The 19,136-nt window shown below is 34.7% G+C and overlaps 1 protein-coding gene across 1 annotated transcript; it reads left to right on the forward strand.

Moving 5' to 3' along the window:
* Window positions 1–4,915: 4,915 nt before the first annotated feature.
* Window positions 4,916–5,634, forward strand: LOC110746270 (uncharacterized). The gene is made up of 2 exons (XM_021946476.2): window positions 4,916–5,239; window positions 5,517–5,634. Exons 1-2 carry the CDS (start codon window positions 4,962–4,964, stop codon window positions 5,632–5,634), a joined length of 396 nt encoding a protein of 131 aa, XP_021802168.2. The 5' UTR covers window positions 4,916–4,961.
* The last annotated feature ends 13,502 nt before the right edge of the window (window positions 5,635–19,136 follow it).

A 19,136-nucleotide genomic window follows, 5' to 3' on the forward strand; every position in this document is an offset into this window, starting at 1 on the left:
GGGAAGATAGAGAAGAAAGAAAGCAGTTTTCAATGCAATATTATATTGTACTTTGTTTTAGTGAGAGAAAAATGCTAACTACTGGTTTAGATTTAGAATGTCTATTTCTCAGGTTTGGCTCTTTGCACTTCCATGAGGCATACGGGAGTTTTTTGAGTCATTCACATATACAGTACAGTCAAGAACCATGGAAGAGGTTTGGAAAGACATCAATCTTGCCTCTCTCTCTGAGACCACCCCAAACAGGAGATCATCACCATCACTTTAACCCCAAAGTTTCACAAAAAAAATAGAACAGATAAGAGAGAGAGAGAGAGAGAGAGAGAGAAGCTGACCTGCGTGCAGTGATGGAGGCGGCGCGGTGGCTGATCGACTGAGAGTGAGAGGATCGGAGATCTGAGGTGGGTCGAGAGAGAGAGAGGCGCGCCGCAGCCTCTTAGTCTTAGGTCAAAAACAAAACGAAAAATTAAAACAGAAGAGAGAAGAGAAGACTGAGTGAAAGAGAAGTGAGGAGGGTTACTGGAAAAAAAAAAAGGTGAGGGATCTGCTGCAAGCAGTCTCACATGAATATATTTTTGACCAATCACACGACGCCATGTGTAATATATATAGATTTATTTATTTATTTAATTATGTACCGGTTCGGTTCAGGTCCTCCGGTTCTGAAAAAATTAGACCCGAGAGCCGAACCGTGGACCTTCGGTTCGGTTCAGGTCCAAGTTTGACTTTTTCGGTTCAATCAAAAAATACCCTTTTTCGGTTCGGTTTGGTTCGGTTCGTTCGGTTTGATCGGTTCATCGGTTTTTATGCCCACCCCTAACTACTACTGATTTGGTGTGATCCTCATATTTTGGAAAGTCACTCATATTTTGAGAAGTCAATTATATTTTAGTCGATTTTTCAAGAAATTTTATCTTCTTGAGCATAAAACCCAATATTAAGTTTTTTTCTTTTTTCTTTTCAAAACCATACCGAACTAAATTGTTATATTGTAATAGGTTCGACCGCAATTTTAAAGTTAAACCGATCTGATCTGAACTTTGCCTGATTAATGAAAAATGTCGAAATTTAAACCCCTCCACTAATATGTTCATATTCTCTACAATAAATTAATATTATAAATATCTCTTGGTGCTGATCATATATCACTTTAAAATTTATTTTTTTTGGGTACAAATCATATATGAGTTGTACTTTCATATGCTGTAATTAACTTGCTTTTTTGTTTCCTTCTAGAAACCGGACGAGGTTGATCGGTCTCTTCTTTAGTGAATGACACTAGAATAGTTGACGATTTTTAAATAGTGGTTGTTCATCGACAATCATTAGATAGTGTTTCCAAATAATTAACTAGGAAGTAGAATATGTTGGTCAGGAGAATTGAAAAGAGGACGTCGAGTATGAGGTAATACATTCTTAATCATTAATCATTTGAGTTACAAATTTCCATTTTTGTTAAATTAAAATTAAACATAGTAGTCCACGGAAAAAAACAAAGCAATACAAAAGAGGAGGCTAATTAAAAATGTATTTTTTGTTAAAATATTAATATAGTTTGAATACTTTAAGTTAAGTTGTATTCTTCTCCATAAGAATGTATATATAGGAGTTAGGAGAATATCTCCTAAGTATACAATGATATGTTAATTATATAAAATAAGAAAGTAAATCCCTTAATTAATCAAGGAAATAAATCTCATTGATTAATTAGGAAGACTCACGTCAACACTAATCCTCAATGCCCAACTTAGTAAGTGAGTTACATTATTCATAAATAAAACATTAAATTTGGTACATATCAATATTAACAATATACTTGCCATGCAAACATAAAGGTCAAGGCTCGTAACGTATTTATTTTGTTTTAACTCCGAGAGAGGCACAAAGCAGTTGGCCACAAGTGTTATTCCTATCACGTCATTTTGAGAAAACCCCACAAGGAGAATAATTTTGGTTTATTTATATATAAAAAGGGTTGTTTCATTACACAAATTAATAACAGTGGCTCGTATAGAATTCTCAATGAATACCCAATATTCTTGCAAAAAAAAGAGAGAAACAAATTAACACGACCTCATATCTAGTCTTGTACAATTTCACAATAGCTGCATGAGTAAGGAGGAGGTGTTATGCCACCAAATATGGTTCAATACCTGAATTCCCTCCAATGCAGTTCTTCTTCTGCCAAGCTAAGCATCGTCCTGGTGTGAAGGCCCCAGATGCATGACCATTGTTATTATAGGTATATGGCTCATTCAACGTGACTAAGTTGTTTACTCGATCACCAAATTCCTTAAAACAAAGATATGCGTAGTCCCGAAAATGGTTGTTGTATTTACCCATTACAAGATGTGTATGTTATGGTAATATGTATTTAATTAGATGACCAATGATATTCAGGGCATAAATTGTGTTTACTTACACAATACAAGGGCTTAAGAAACCACTATATTTGTTTTCTAAAGCTTGAGAAAGATACCAATGAAAGAGTGTGACAAATGACTTTATACCTATACATGTACCATGATGAGTAAAGCAAATTAAAATTTTGAATCAATGATATTTTATGACTGCATGTAACTCTTGATAATTCAATCATGATTCATGATCAAGGTGGGAGGATTTACTATTGCGTAAGAGTTCATTGATAATATTGTTGTAATATCTAATTCCTCTCACGTTCACGCCTCCACTTAACTTTCCATCTAATCTAACAATTAAAACAAAACAAGAAAACAAGGATGTGACTCAATATTTAAATAGAAATTTATTAAAACAATTTTAACTAAACACTCCTGCCATTCTAAATTTAATTTGATTCAATTATTTTAATTAACTATTTCAATTGAGAAAAAAAAAATTGTTAAACTATACTAGGCAAGGGCCACATTACTACTTCGGATCCAGATTCTTTGTCTGGATTGTATCTGTTAGGATATGCTTGACTTTGAATGTAAGACTGCCATATCATTAAAATACAATCAAAGGTTTAAAAGCTAAACATGTCACTTACGCTAGTAAAAAAAATTGACAAACAAAAGCTAAAGGCTGTTTTAACACTCCTTCAAAAATATGTACCCTCAAAACCCAAATTCTGAAACTCGAAGAACTCTCATTGTATTTTGATTCCCACGATCATAAAGAAAGTTGGTTACGCTTTGCTTTCTTCTCTCACTCTGATATTCAAATAAACTATGTTATTTCATTTCCAATCTCATCTTCGGGATTTCTCCAAATTTCTCTCAATCAGGAATCCGTTTCTGTATTGTGAGTAATGACACCTACCTATGTTTGTTGAAGGTTCTATTGTTTTTCTGAGAAGGAAGTATATTGATTTAATCTGAAAACAAATTAGCCAAAACGGAAAAAGATAAAGATTCTATATTTGTAGTGGGGAAGGAAAAAGAAAGGACATGGATTGGCATGAAACTAGAAAATAAGAATGCATATTTAAGTATCAGAGTTTGGGTGGGTTATGTTCATATTTTCTGACGAAGGAAAGCAGGACTTTAGCTTCCATATGTGAAAAAAAAAAAAAAAAAAAGAGGGGATCCAATCACAACATCAAACTTATATGGTATACCTCTACTTAAAGCCACGTAGGGCCAACTTAATGTCACATAGGGGCCACAGACAGTTGGGCTTAATCATCTCAAATATGTAATAACCAAGTACATCACCCATAACGCAACTTACAAATCCAAATTCTCCTAAAGAGAAACCACAACCATGCATCAAACTCAACCGAATTATGCACTTATTGGACCAAAACATAAACTGAAAACCAACAACAGCCAACCCCAGCCCATGACTATGGCTTGAAAGAAGGCTGACCCAAAAAGAAGACACATAAAACTGTTGTCGTCGGTGCCGCCGCTACTGCCGCTGTCATAGCCAAACTACCTACAACAAGAACAAACAAAAAACAGCCTAACAAACCCAAGATCCAAATTGATATGGCCAAAAAAGCCAAGATCTAGGTAGATCTTGGTACAAATCTAAACCACCCCCTAAACTCCACTTTCTCCACAATCCAGAGGAGAGCAGCAAGCTAGGAGAGGGAGGGATTAATAAAGGAAGAGAAGATGAGGAGAAGGAGGGGGGAGGAGGGTTTGAGACGAGAGAAAGAGAGAGAAAGAGATATACGAAGGGTCTAGGGTTTTATACTTGTTTTTTCAAGGTTTAGGACATTGGGAATGAGTTTAAAATTGCATTTTCATATTTGGTAAGTGCACTCTTGGAAATGCAATTCTGGACTCATGGGTATGGACTTCCCATATAGGGGAAATTTCATACACTTGTCTCACCTTGCGAAATTTTTCACCCCACTTGGGAAAGCATTTAATGTAATTTTTTTGGACTAAGTTACCCATATTATTATTTTTAAATACCACTTTTGACTCTTAAAAAAACTCTTCATATTAATAACTTTAATAATAATAATAAAAAAATCAAGGGTAATGTTGGAAACTTGGATTAATTTTCTCACAAATATGTTTTATCACATTGGTTTCAACGTTGTGCGTAAAGACGTATCTTGGTAAACACACATGCGTATACAAAAACTTTATACCAAAATAATAGAATTAGAGAAACGAACTTATTTAAAAACCGTCATTAGTTTTTCTTGTTGACTGAGGGGTTATTAGTTATACCAAAAATAGCACACAGAGTTTTTGTATGGTTTGTAGGTTTAACCTAGCTAGAACCACAACTCTTGGTTAAAATGAAAACCCACCCTTCTTAACTATATATGTAGTGTAGATGTATATACCGCGTAAACAGTTGGAAGACTTCAACCTGAGAACTTATATATACAGTTGGAGGACTAACTATCATTATATAAATCTCCCCATTCAACCCATTTCCAACACCCAAATTACTACCCAATCCAATCTTTTCTCTACACTAAAAGACCAAAACCCTTATTCTCTTTGTGTAAAACCGGGCTGACACCAAAAATGCCTGGGAAACGCCTGCGCTTTGTTCGTTCCTCAACTAGCTTTTACGACTTGAGTTCTCTCCACGAGCCCCTGCCGCTGCCACCTCCGGAGCAGCAGCTGCAGATGAAGCCACCGCGCTATCCCAAGAATGTTCCCATGGAAGAGGATGATGCGTCTCCACCGGCATGGTCGCCCAATATGAAGGAGAACGGCCAAGGGCAGAGTGGCAATTTCCTTGATAGATGTAACTACTGCAGAAAGATCCTTGGCGAGAAAGATAACATTTATATGTACAGGTACGCCTAGTTGTATATAGCTCCGCCATTTACATATTGAATTAAGGCACCCCTTTCTTGACAAATGTTGATACATCTGGTCTGGTTCTTTTTTGAAAGTGATGTAAATGGGTGGTTGAATAGTTGTTTGTGTTTGGTAGCTGAGAAAATCATGGAAAAAACAATATGTAATCACTAGAGCATAGATTCTACGTATAACAGTCTTTCCACGTTGGCTAATTTTCTAACACATTATGGAGAATAACGATAATATTAATTGTTGATGTGAATATTGCAGTTCGTTGCGGGCATTTTGTAGCTCTCAGTGCCGTCACAGACAAATTGTTGTGGACTCGGTCAGGGAAAGAGTGTGTACCAGTCGACCACAGAAACCGTGGCTTGGCAGAGGAAGATAAACAATGTGATCAATCAATGAGGAGTCTTCAACAACGAAAATAGAAAAGAGCCATAGCTTTAGCGAATAGCTCTACATTTGCATGCATGGCTGTCCATTTTTCATGATAACCGTGCGTTTTTTTTTTTGTTTTTTTTTTGGGGATAAATTGTTCATCAAAATTTAATTAGATCGAGCTACAATTTGCTTATTAATTCACGATTCATATGGTTAGTAAACTTAGTTCATCGCTCGTGAAAAAAGGGATTAATTGGAGAAGTCGTTTTGAATTGGCTATCTTAATTGGGCTTTGTCCAGTTGTTTACCTACATAAGCCCATATAACAAAAGTGGATATATTCTTTTTAAAACTCAATAGTTTTCACAATAGGAGCTCAACTTTTTTTTGTGTTGAAAATACTAAAACATATCTTAATCAATCAAGTCCAATTAGCGTTGCAACAACCGGTCACATGACCTGCAAAACATGGAGTGTAAAACAAAGGAGAGAACAGCACGTAGCGCTAAGAAAAATACACTGATCATGAATCATTCGTGCTTTCGTAGGAGTTTCTACGAGTGTCTTTCATGCCTATTCAATATGCACTGAAAAGACACTTTTAAAAACTCCCTGCAAAAGCACAATTGATCCGTGGCTAGTAGTGTAGGGTTTTTCTTTAGTGAAGCTTTCACAAGAAAAAGGTTTTGCGGACTACGTCAAAACTTTGGTTGCATCAAGAATTTCCTAATCATCTTCAAGTCTTGGTGGACTTTTTAGACCTTCTTGTTGCGGATTGCATAAGCAAGAGCATGACTGAGTTGATATACTTATCTATCACGAATTTGATTGACTAAATTTTTTTATTTCATAGGACTAAGCAAGGGACTTGAGAACATGTGCTAATTTGAAAATAGTCCGTATCTTGCTTAATTACAATATTATTAATTTCTAAGCAAGAATTTATCAAAATTAAAGCATTCAGCTCAACTAATGGAATTTCAATGACTTTGGTTAACTTGCACTTCAAAACAAGATCTTACCAACAAACAAAATACTATACTATACCAATAAATATAATTGAACAGATCAAGTTGATGACAATTGCAACTTATTATTTCTTTACTAGAAAGGAAATTCCAATCACTTTTTAAACACGTTGTTAACAACCAAAGAGGTTATGCTAATTATTATACTAAAAATAATAACAGCAATAATCATATATAATGCCATTGCAATTCTTTAATTTTATTTATTATTTTTTTTTTTTTGGAAAAGGAAAAAGATTAGGATAATACCATTACAAAAAAATAGCACGTAGAGTAATTATTTGTGTCTACTTATTGGCAATCGTTTGTAATGATATTCTACTTGAATTCATCCATGTTATCAACCTCCACAATAATAACCACAATAATTAAATACCCAAAAACAAAAAAAATAAAGTAAGAAAGAAAGAAAGAAAAGGGTAGCTGTCTAGCAAAAAGCAAAGCTCGATCGAGCCCTTTCCCAGTAGTCAGTGTGGTGGCAAAGTATAAGCACAAAACCTACAAAAGTAACAAAAACTATATATCTTCTCTCTCTCTCTCTCCCCATCATGAAAATGCCCAAGCATATATGCATACAAGTTGGATGCAACCAAGAGCTGCACAAAACAGGTCTATTTCAGAGAATTTTCATGGCCGTGGCCCATGGGAAATGGAAAGCATGCAAAACTAACAGTACCAATATCAGTAGTACTTTCTGACGATTGAATTGATCATCAAGCACAGGTCCACTATATATATATATATATTCAAAATCACTATTATCTCATCAAGGGGGCGCGATTGAAAATAATTGCAACACTGCTAAAAATATTAAGCAATCCTATGATTTTTAGCTTTTTTTTTTGTCTGTAAGGCCTATGATTTTTAGCATGAATATACGCATTTTTATGGACCTTCTTATTTCATTGGTGGGTCCCTCTCTAAGTAGATGGTGCACCCATTTTTCAGCCTCATTTACAGATTATTTATGTGTATGCATGCACAAAAGTATATGCGGATCCAAATAATGGTACTTATTATTATTATTTTGAATAATTAAAATCTCGCACTAAAAAAATCTTCAGTATATATACAAAGAACCTACAAGGTTTTGAAAATAAAGAAATGGTTTCTTTTGATGGTGGAATCATGGCCGACAAGGGCATCATCAAGTATAAAAAGCTATTTTCTTTAAAGCTATATATGTTCCAAACTTTGACATGGGTGGAGGAATATAATTAGTAGTTTTTCCTTTCCTTTCACTTTGAGCTTAGGTGGAAGCTTACATTTTCTCCCACCAAATGATGGCAGACAGGAACACATCTTATGAAACTTCAAGGGTGAAATTTATAAGGAGATTTTAAACATTTCTTGGTGGGGTTATCATGTTCCCAATATAAGCTCAAAAGATAGCCTAAAAAAGAAAACAGTGAAACAAGATTTTGTGTAACCTAAAGTTGGAATATATGGGGTAGGATTTAGATATATTAGAGGATCCTTTTCCAAAGTATTCCTTGTTTATTGTTGGCAATGTGCTAACATCTAAATCACATCATCATCTTTCCCTCTCTCTCTAGCAACATAAGAAAACACCTCACTCCCACACATTCACACCCTTCAGCAGAAAACAAATTGGTTAAGCTTAAAAATGTGAAGTATATATAACATGCCCAGTGAAAAATGGCCTTGACTTGCAGATCGATAGTCTTAGGTTTTGAACCCTGATAGCACCTAATTAGTAATTAGTAGTGTGTGTGTGTGAGAAATTCACTCCCACTTTTAATTTAAACTAAGAGTATCTATAACACATTGGTCTCTTCATTCGTTGCTAACTAGTTTTGAATTAGACGCTCTAATTTTGTCAAAACAGTACACGCTTATGCATGCCAACATGACTAGCTCAGACCATCAAAGTAAATTAGGTTCAAGTAGCATATCAAGCCACCAACAAACAAATTAAAGCTTAGTGGAGAAGAGGCCGGGAATCTGGTAATTATGCTTTCAAGTTAATGAAAAAAAAGCAATTAGTTTGGTTGATTGATGATTAGCTCATACCAGAAAAGAAAACGATGATTAGAAATTTACAAGGCCTTTTAGGCTTAGAAAACTAAAGAGTAATTGATTACGTATACAGGTATCATCATATTAAGCCCAACAGCTGATTTCTTTATAATTAGATAAATTAAGGGTTCATATTAATTCGACAAATTTTATTCAAATTAATGAGTAAATCCCGATTTTGGCACAAACAATAGTTATTAATTAGCCCGAAATTCTTTGAAGAAAATACAAATTGTAAAACAGTTTAATTTGTTGATGTCTATATATATCCAGTTTATAAAATAAGATATGGAAAGGAACATTAATGTACTGTCTTCTATGCTTCCGAATGGAACAATCGGTGTAATGAATAACAATGTGATGGCTCAATCCAAGTTGAACTTGTATGTCCTTTTCACATATATTTGCATTCTTTTCTCCTATATATTTCAACATTGAAAGGGAAATTTCTGATATCTGAACTAATAATGTCAAAACATTCAAAACATGCAACCTAATTTATGGGATGCTTATTATTAAAATAAAAAAAATACATTCTATAATTCAAAAGTTTCTCGTTCGTAGCTTTTTTGTATTAATTGCGTGTTCATATTCTGAAATAAGTACTCCGACCAGGTGTACGCAGCAGGCAGGACCCTCTCATGGTCAAGCAGGGTGGGATTACTTGTGAGTGGACTTTATTTGAAAGTGCATGATTTTAATCGATTGAAATAATATGCATTAAACATGAATTTTTTGGAATATGGGATATTTATATATATATATAAGGTTATATATATTGCTTAATGAGAATTTTGCCTATTTCGATAATTGAGAATCATGATTGTTTTTGGATATGGAGTTTATGTTTTGAGAAATTGCAATTCATACTATGATGAAGTATTTGGGCAAATTATTAATATGAGTTTGGGGTACTATATTGTTGGTTATGGGATTATGTGATTGCACTATGCTAAATACCCTCCCTTGGTTGTTGTACCCACACATGGCGTTGGATGATTCCGGCGTGTGGGCATATATGGTTTGATGTAGTTTATCACATGTGACGTTAGATGATTCGGCGTGTGATGATGTTGTCTGCACGCGTAGGACTTACTGATTGGTTTTGGCCACACGTGGCGTGGAACTTCCAGCGTGTGTGCTGTAGAGTGTTAGTCCCCTGGTTGGACCACTCATCCCTAGATGCATGGTAGAAACTTGAAATCCTCTGGGCTAGCCAAACAATCCCCATGTTGGATTATTTTCCCCGGTACTCAAGTTTGTGTGATACTTTTATACCTATTTATATACTATATGTATATCGTATACCTCATGTACTATTGGTTTTTGAGGTGTCTACCGATATAGAATATATTATCATAATTTTGGATTTACATAACTGCTTATATTAGTTTATATATATGTGTGTGTGTGTGTGTTTTAAATGCATTAATGGAATATTTGAAAAATATTCTTACATATGTCGTTGGAAGTCATTTTCTTCAGGAAGTTTGGTTTAAAGTCAAAAGGTTTTGTTTTGGATTATGATCATATGTTCTCGGGAAAGTGAGAACATGTTGAATCCACTTTGAGTTCATATTTATGGTATCAAATGAATGTTTTGGCATTATTTTGTAAATGGTGGGGTTATTATGTTGTTTTGAAAGATAAATCAAACTTTGTTTTTGCCCACTCACACGTTTTCTGTTTTGGGCCCCTAGACAGTAGTTAACTAAGCAGAGCAGCAGAGCCGAGCCCTGAGTTTACGAACCTCGAGCTTTTGTAGGATAAGTTTGGTTTGGTTTCTCTTTGTTAAACTTCGTTTTCGTTTGTAAGCTGAAACTTATAGATTATTTATTATCGTCCGTGATAGAGTTTGATTTGTGAGGCCGAATGCCTTTGTTGTAAACTGTTAAATTGTATCAGAAGCATGCTGCTTGTTGGGATATAAATTGTGTTTTTAACAAGTTGAAAAATTTGGGAAAAGTTCAATTTACAGGGGAGACTGCCGAATTTTCGGCAGAAAGTCTCCGTCTTTAGTAAGTGAGCCCGGCATCGGGATGATGCCGGAAATACGACAGGGTTCGTTCTAGGTTCCGAGGAATACAGGGCGGATCCTGTCAGCAGCAACTCATTATACCTTGTGTAATTATTTTTTCTCTTATGTATATAACATCACACAACTTGAGAAGTCGATAGACCATCTTATGCTAGGGATCATCATTTGGTCCTAAGCCAATGTGACAAAGTGGGTATCCTGGGCGTGATGTGCTAAACCCCTGCCTAACATGTGGCACATGGGAACAACACATTATACCTTAGGGTATTTGGTCGCAACATAGTACAAAATGGTGGGAATATACAGTGGCAGATTCAAGATTGTTACCCCATATGGTCATAGTGTTAAAGTTCTGAATTTGTGTTTTTAAAGATAAAACAACACTAAAATATTAAAAAACACACCAAACTTATTCCAATTAACAAATACATCAAGCCCATATATGTGTTATGTAAACCATAAATTTCATCAAAATAATAACACCAACCCAATATCCAAAAATAACCCAAATAATAAATAAACCCACCCAAATAATGAAATATCTGGAATATTACAACAACAAAAAAGAGCACAATGGGTTTTGAGCCTTGACCTAAAGCTCTTTTCAATTCAGAGACCACTTTGATAAGTAATATCTTTACTTTATTTATGTATACTTTTAGTATTTATAGGTTTATCCAATAGAATTATAAAAATATTTTAGGTTTTTTCCTCCAAATGCAATGCATTGAAAATTGAATATGTTTCTTAATTACATGCGAAGGATTTGCCAAAAACGGTAGGCAAACGCCTATTTCTTTTTTTTTTTCTTCATAATTACAATGATTAACTTATTGTGTAATTCTTTTTTCTCGTATGTACATAACATCACACAACTTGAGAAGTTGATAGACCATATAATATTAGGGATCATCATTTGGTCCTAAGCCAATGTGACGAAGTGGGTATCCCGGGCGTGATGTGCTAAGCCCCGGCCGAACATGTGGAGAAAAACTTCCCTATCACGGGTATGCCATTGTCAGCATTCCAACTAAGTATCACAATCCAATGAAACACTGACAGTTGGCAACTTGCAAAAAATATGCATGTTCTTCAATTTCCAATGTTACTCTCTCTCCTCCATTCCATTTTTTTGTCTCCTTCCAGTCAGTCGTTCATCACCCACACACATCATATATTGGTTCTTCTCTTTTGTTTCCTTAATGTATTCCAATTTCCAACTGAAGATGAAATAGAATATGTGAGAACCGAAAAAAAAATAAAAAATATATATATATATATAATAATTATTTATTAATATGAATTTTCTTATTTAAATATTTATTGTGAAGATTTATATGTTATTAAATCTTGAGTCTAGTATGAGATTATCCTTTTAGTTGAAAGATGACACCATTCTTGTTATCCATGTGTAGAGACTTAGAATTTGTTTTAATCAAACCATCATCCTCCCATTCTTCCCCCTTTCCCTCTTTCTTTCTCTTCAAAAAATATGATTTTTATCCCAAGTTGGGATGAGTTGTTCATCTATTGGAGGTGAGTCACCTAGTCTAAAGTTGGTGAGTCACCTAGCCTAAGCTTCCTTCTTATTCTCTTCTTCCCATTCATTGTATCAACACTCTCTTCTAACTTGATGACTCACATTATTCCCTAATCTTTCTATCTTATCTTTTGGTGGTGTGTGTTGTGATTTCATTGGCCAAAGGGGATGAGTCACATTATTCCTTTAATTTTATATCTTATCTTTTGGTGATTTAAAATATTGTTTATATAAATATTATTTGGGTGCATGCATAGCTTCTCCTATAAATATCATGCTTCCTTACTTCAATCCTTCATTCCAATCCTTTATTATAGATTTCTACCATGAAGTGGTGAGAGAGAGAGAGAGAGAGAGAGAGAGAGAGAGAGAGAGAGAGAGTGAGAGAGAGAGAGAGTGAAGAAAAAGAAACAAGATGAAGAGCATGTGTGTTTGTCTTGCAATATTTCATACTTATCTTGGTGAGTGGGTTATGTAATGTGTTCTAAAAGTTCTTATTTTGTGATAAATCATGAATTTATTCTATTTACAAATCTCTCTCTATTTTCAAGTCAAGCATGTCTAATTTGTGCAATATTATATATTATTTGGAGTTTTTGTGAAGTACGTGTTATTCATGGAACATGAGAACTTCAGTGACAGGGTATCCGAAGGATAAATGTGTACCAGATGGGGACATAGGGCAGTGAGGCCAATAGGGGTCACGTACTGGGTACAATTTGTGAAGGATAACCAAGATTTGAAGGAATGATGTGATATGATTTGGATTGTGTATATTTATATTATATTTTCTAGAGTGTGTAAAATGACATTGCTTGACTGGCATATTACATAATCTACTCACTGAGCGGTGGTTTGCTCATCCCTCACCTACTTTGTTTTTTCAGATCAATTAGCAGGCAAGACAAAGCCGAAACCAAAGAAGTTGGATTAGTTTAGAGTGATAATTTTTTATTTATATCTTGTAAACTTATAAGATTATTATATTTTCTTTTATATAAATATAATGGTAATGTATTTTAATCAATTTTTCAGTCCTTTTATTTATTCCTTTCAATTCACGCATCCTAATTCGGGAGTATTCTTTATTCTCGAATCGGGTCGTGACAGAATAATACTTGGTGATCATAATGGAATCGCCAATATGAAGAGAGAGAGAGAGAGAGTGACGCCGAAAATTTTTCTTCCCCAAACTACAAGACTTCACTAAACCAAGAGAGAATCGATGTCAACCCAATCTCTCTCAGCTACACCAATTTCAAACTATTCAAAATTTCCCAACAAAAACAGAAGATATAGATTCCTCCTCAGATTTGGAAGGGAAAGAGTGACACAGGAGAAAGTTTCATTCCCCCGAACAATACCTTCACTGTTCTTCGAGAGAACTAAAGCCAACCTAGTCCTTCTCAACTTCACAATTTTCAAAATTTCTAGAATCCCCAATAAATATAACTCAATCAGTATTATTATTATTATTATTTTCAAATGAGGAATGTGATTACATGGGTGATGAAGGAAGTGGTTGAAGAGAAAAATGCACGTAAGGCGGTGGGCGGACAATGCTGAAGGATGAGAGATTGAAAAGAGAGGAATGGAAAAAAGAGCTAGATGCGCGAGAGAAGAGAAGAACAGTAGTGCATAAATTATTTTTAATAGTTTAACGTATTCTTTTATACACTGCTGGGTTCCCACCGCCAGCTGGCAACATGTTTGCAGGCCATATACAGGGGACTAATCCTTGGGATCATCTATATCCAGCAAGTTACCACATGTTTTTTATCTAATGAGGATGATCTGGCTCGGGATGGTTAGATGTGGCATACCAAAGCGACCCCTTATACCTTAGGGTATTTGGGTATGACATAATACAATTACGAGCTTGTATACTTGGGTTCGTCAAAACCCGATGATGGATGGTTTGAATTGCATATTGACAAATAATTTTAGGCAAATTTTAGAATAAGTTATCACATTTATATAATGAGAATCAAAAAAATAAAATTACAACTATATTTCTATCTAATGTGCTGATTTTGTTTTTACAGTGATGCATTTAGTCTCATTGTTGGCCGTGGCCACGGAGATATTTCATATAGAAATATCTATATCGTGAATGGCCGAACAAAGTTTGCCAGGATGCGCACAGCACAACAACTAGCAGATGATGTTTTGTCATTTGTCTTGATGGTCTGATCGTTTTTCCTTCCAACCAAAGTGCATGTGGAATTGGATAATTTTCTAAGCTATATATCTAGGAACCATAGACTCCGGTAAGCAAAATACTACTCAATGTCATTTAGCCATTATTTTTTCATGATTATATTAAATTACTATAGTTTAGGGTTTTTCACTAAGTAAGGTTATTATTGACGTTTTTGAATATTTTTTAATGATTTTCACTCATTCGGTAAATTTTTTTCTCTTCTTCATAACAGTGGACGACTCGAGAGGGCAAAAGCCCACCACCAATTGCTTCAGACTGCAAGTGACAGGATGTCTTATAGATTGCGAGTTGGAGATGCATTAATGTCTAACAATTCCCAAATGATTTCTTGTGGGCACCAAACCCGTTTAGAGGCATTTGTGGTTGGGGAATGTCCTAATGTGCAAAACTGGTGGAATAAGATTCAAATTAAACATAGAAAATGTATGAGTTACTTTAATATCATGTATTATGGGGATGCTAATGCAATCCAATATGAAATACCTCTTAACTACGAACGTACCGCGTTATCTTTCGTTCGATTCAATCGGAACGTGGCGGCACATCCGGTATAAATACCTACATATGTTAATCCTCTTTTAAACTCCCTTAAAGTTATGACTTAGTTGTATTATTCTAATTTTTATGTTATGTCATTTTAGCCTCAAAGTAACGAGCGAATGAATTCGGCACACATGATTAATCGATTACGTAAAGAAAAAAAACACTTACAATCCCTAGGACTTGGACATGTCCACCGTGAAGTGTCATCCCGAGCGCGATGTGCTAAGCCCCTACCCAACATGTGGCACATCAGAACAACTCATTATGCCTTATTTTACAATATTGTTAATTATTAAGAAAATAATACTACAATTATATTTTTCATTAATATAACGGGAATTATTCTTCTTGCGGACACACCAATATTTAACATAAAAATATCTACATCGTAATTGGTCGGGAAAAATTTGTCATCTTGTGTCTGTCACCGGCAAATGATGTTATTGCATTTGTTACAACGATGCGCTCATTTTTACCTCCAAATGCAATGCATGGGGAATTGAACATGTTTCTGAATTATATGCAAAGTACCACATGTTTTTATCTAATGAGGATGATCTGGCTCGAGATGGTTACATATGGCATACTAAAGCGACCCCTTATACCTTATGGTATTTGGATATGTCATAACACAACTACAAGCTTGTATACTTGGGTTTGTTAAAACCCAATGATGGATGGTTTGAATTGCACATTGACAAATAATTTTAGGCAAATTTAGAGTAAGTTATCACATTTATATAATGAGAATCAAAAAAATAAAATTACAACTATATTTCTATCTAATATGCTGATTTTGTTTTTATAGTGATACATTTAGTCTCATTATTAGTCGTGGCCACGGGAATATTTCATATAGAAATATCTATATCGTGAATGCCCGAACAAAGTTTGCCAGGATGCGCACAGCACCACAACGAGCAGATGATGTTTGGTCATTTGTCTTGATGGTCCGATTGTTTTTCCTCCCAGTCAAAGTGCTTGTGGAATTGGATAATTTTCTAAGCTATATATCTAAGAACCATAGACTCCGGTAAGCAAAACACTAGTCAAGGTCTTTTAACCATTTATTTTGTCCTGATTATATTAAATTGTTATAGTTTAAGGTTTGCCACTAAGCAATGTCATTATTGAAGTTTTTGAATATGTTTGAATGATTTTCACTTATTCGGTAAATTTGTTTCTCTTATTTATAACAGTAGATGACTCGAGAAGGTAAAAGCCCACCACCAATTGCTTAAGACTGCAAGTGACAGGATGTCCTATAAATTATGAGTTGGAGATGCATTAACACCTAACAGTCCCCAAATGATTTCTTGTGGGCACCAAACCCGTTTAGAGGCATTTGCGGTTGGGGGATGTCCTAATGCGCAAAACTGATTGAATAATATTCAAATTGAACATAAAAAATATATCAGTTTCTTTGATATCCTGCATTATGGGAATGCTAATTCAACCCAATATGAAATACCTCTTAACAAAACGTACTGCGTTATCTTTCATTCAATTCAACCGGAACGTGGAGGCACATCCGGTATAAATACCTACATATATTAATCTTCTTTTAAACTCCCTTAAGGTTATGACTTAGTTGTATTATTCTAATTTTTATGTTATGCCATTTTAGCCTCAAAGTAATGAGCGAATGGATTCGACACACATGATTAATCGATTACGTAAAGAAAAAAAGCACTTACAATCCCAAGCACTTGGACATGTCCACCGCGAAGTGTCATCCCGAGCACGATGTGTTAAGCCCCTACCCCACATGTGGCACATCGAAACAACTCATTATACCTTATTTAACAATATTGTTAATTATTAAGAAAATAATACCACAATTATATTTTTCATTAATATAATGGGAATTATTCTTCTTGCGGACACACTAATATTTAACCTAAAAATATCTACATCGTAAATGGTCGGGAAAAATTTGCCATCATGTGTCTGTCACCGACAAATGATGTTATTGCATTTGTTACAACGATGCGCCCATTTTTACCTCCAAATGCAATTCATGGGGAATTGAACATGTTTCTAAATTATATACAAAGTACCACATGTTTTTATCTAATGAGGATAATCTGGCTCAGAATAGTTACATGTGGCATACCAAAGCGACCCCTAATACATTAGGGTATTTGAATATGACAAAATACAACTACGGGCTTGTATACTTGGGTTCGTCAAAACCCAATGATGGATGGTTTGAATTGCACCTTGACAAATAATTTTAAACAAATTTTAGAGTAAGTTATCACATTTATATAATGAGAATCAAAAAAATTAAAATTACAACTATATTTCTATCTAATATGTTGATTTTGTTTTTACAGTGATGCATTTAGTCTCATTATTGGCCGTGGCCACGGAGATATTTCATATAGAAATATCTATATAGTGAATGGCCGAACAAAGTTTGCCAGGATGCGCACAGCACCACAACTAGCAGATGATGTTTTGTCATTTGTCTTGATGGTTTGATCGTTTTTCCTTCCAACCAAAGTGCATGTTGAACTGGATAATTTTCTAAGCTATATATCTGGGAACCATAGACTCTGGTAAGCAAAATACTACTCAATGTCGTTTAGCCATTATTTTGTCATGATTATATTAGTTACTACAGTTTAGGGTTTTTCACTAAGTAAGGTTATTATTGACGTTTTTGAATATTTTTTAATGATTTTCACACATTCGGTAAATTTTTTTCTCTTCTTCATAACAGTGGACGACTCGAAATGGCAAAAGCCCACCACCAATTGCTTCAAACTGCAAGTGACAGGATGTCCTATAAATTGTGAGTTGGAGATGCATTAATGCCTAACAATTCTCAAATGATTTCTTGTGGGCACCAAACCAGTTTAGAGGCATTTGTGGTTGGGGAATGTCCTAATGTGCAAAACTGGTGGAATAAGATTCAAATTAAACATAGAAAATGTATGAGTTACTGTAATATCATGTATTATGGGGATGCTAATGTAATCCAATATGAAATACCTCTTAACTACGAACGTACCGCGTTATCTTTCGTTCGATTCAATCGGAACGTGGCGTCACATCCGGAATAAATACCTACATATGTTAATCTTCTTTTAAACTCCCTTAAAGTTATGACTTTGTTGTATTATTCTAATTTTTATGTTATGTCATGTTAGCCTCAAAGTAACGAGCGAATGGATTCGGCACACATGATTAATCGATTACGTAAAGAAAAAAAAACACTTATAATCCCAAGGACTTGGACATGTCCACCGTGAAGTATCATCCCGAGCGCGATGTGCTAAGCCCCTACCCAACATGTGGCACATCGGAACAACTCATTATGCCTTATTTTTCAATATTATTAATTATTAAGAAAATAATACTACAATTATATTTTTTATTAATATAACGTAAATTATTCTTCTTGCGGACGCACTAATATTTAACATACAAATATCTACATCGTATTTGGTCGGGAAAAATTTGTCATCTTGTGTCTGTTACCGGCAAATGATGTTATTGCATTTGTTACAACGATGCGCCCATTTTTACCTCCAAATGCAATGCATGGGGAATTGAACATGTTTCTGAATTATATGCAAAGTACCACATGTTTTTATCTAATGAGGATGATCTGGCTCGAGATGGTTACATATGGCATACCAAAGCGACCCCGTATACCTTTTGGTATTTGGATATATCATAATACAACTACAAGCTTGTATACTTGGGTTTGTCAAAACCCAATGATGGATGGTTTGAATTGCACATTGACAAATAATTTTAGGGAAATTTTAGAGTAAGTTATCAAACTTATATAATGAGAATCAAAAAAATAAAATTACAACTATATTTCTATCTAATATGCTGATTTTGTTTTTACAGTGATACATTTAGTCTCATTATTGGTCGTGGCCACGGGAATATTTCATATAGAAATATCTATATCGTGAATGGCCGAACAAAGTTTGCCAGGATGCGCACAGCACCACAACTAGCAGATAATGTTTTGTCATTTGTCTTGATGGTCCGATTGTTTTTCCTCCCAGTCAAAGTGCCTGTGGAATTGGATAATTTTCTAAGCTATATATCTAAGAATCGTCGACTC

Source organism: Prunus avium, chromosome 6 (genome assembly GCF_965620075.1).
Source record: "Prunus avium chromosome 6, drPruAviu1.hap1.1, whole genome shotgun sequence".
NCBI classification, from domain to species: domain Eukaryota; kingdom Viridiplantae; phylum Streptophyta; class Magnoliopsida; order Rosales; family Rosaceae; genus Prunus; species Prunus avium.

Excerpts from the sequence above, each read along its gene's own strand:
- LOC110746270 (XM_021946476.2), top strand. The coding sequence starts at position 4,962 with ATGCCTGGGAAACGCCTGCGCTTTGTTCGTTCCTCAACTAGCTTTTAC. Across the intron at positions 5,240-5,516 it reads GATAACATTTATATGTACAG|TTCGTTGCGGGCATTTTGTA; the intron begins GTACGCCTAGTT and ends TGAATATTGCAG.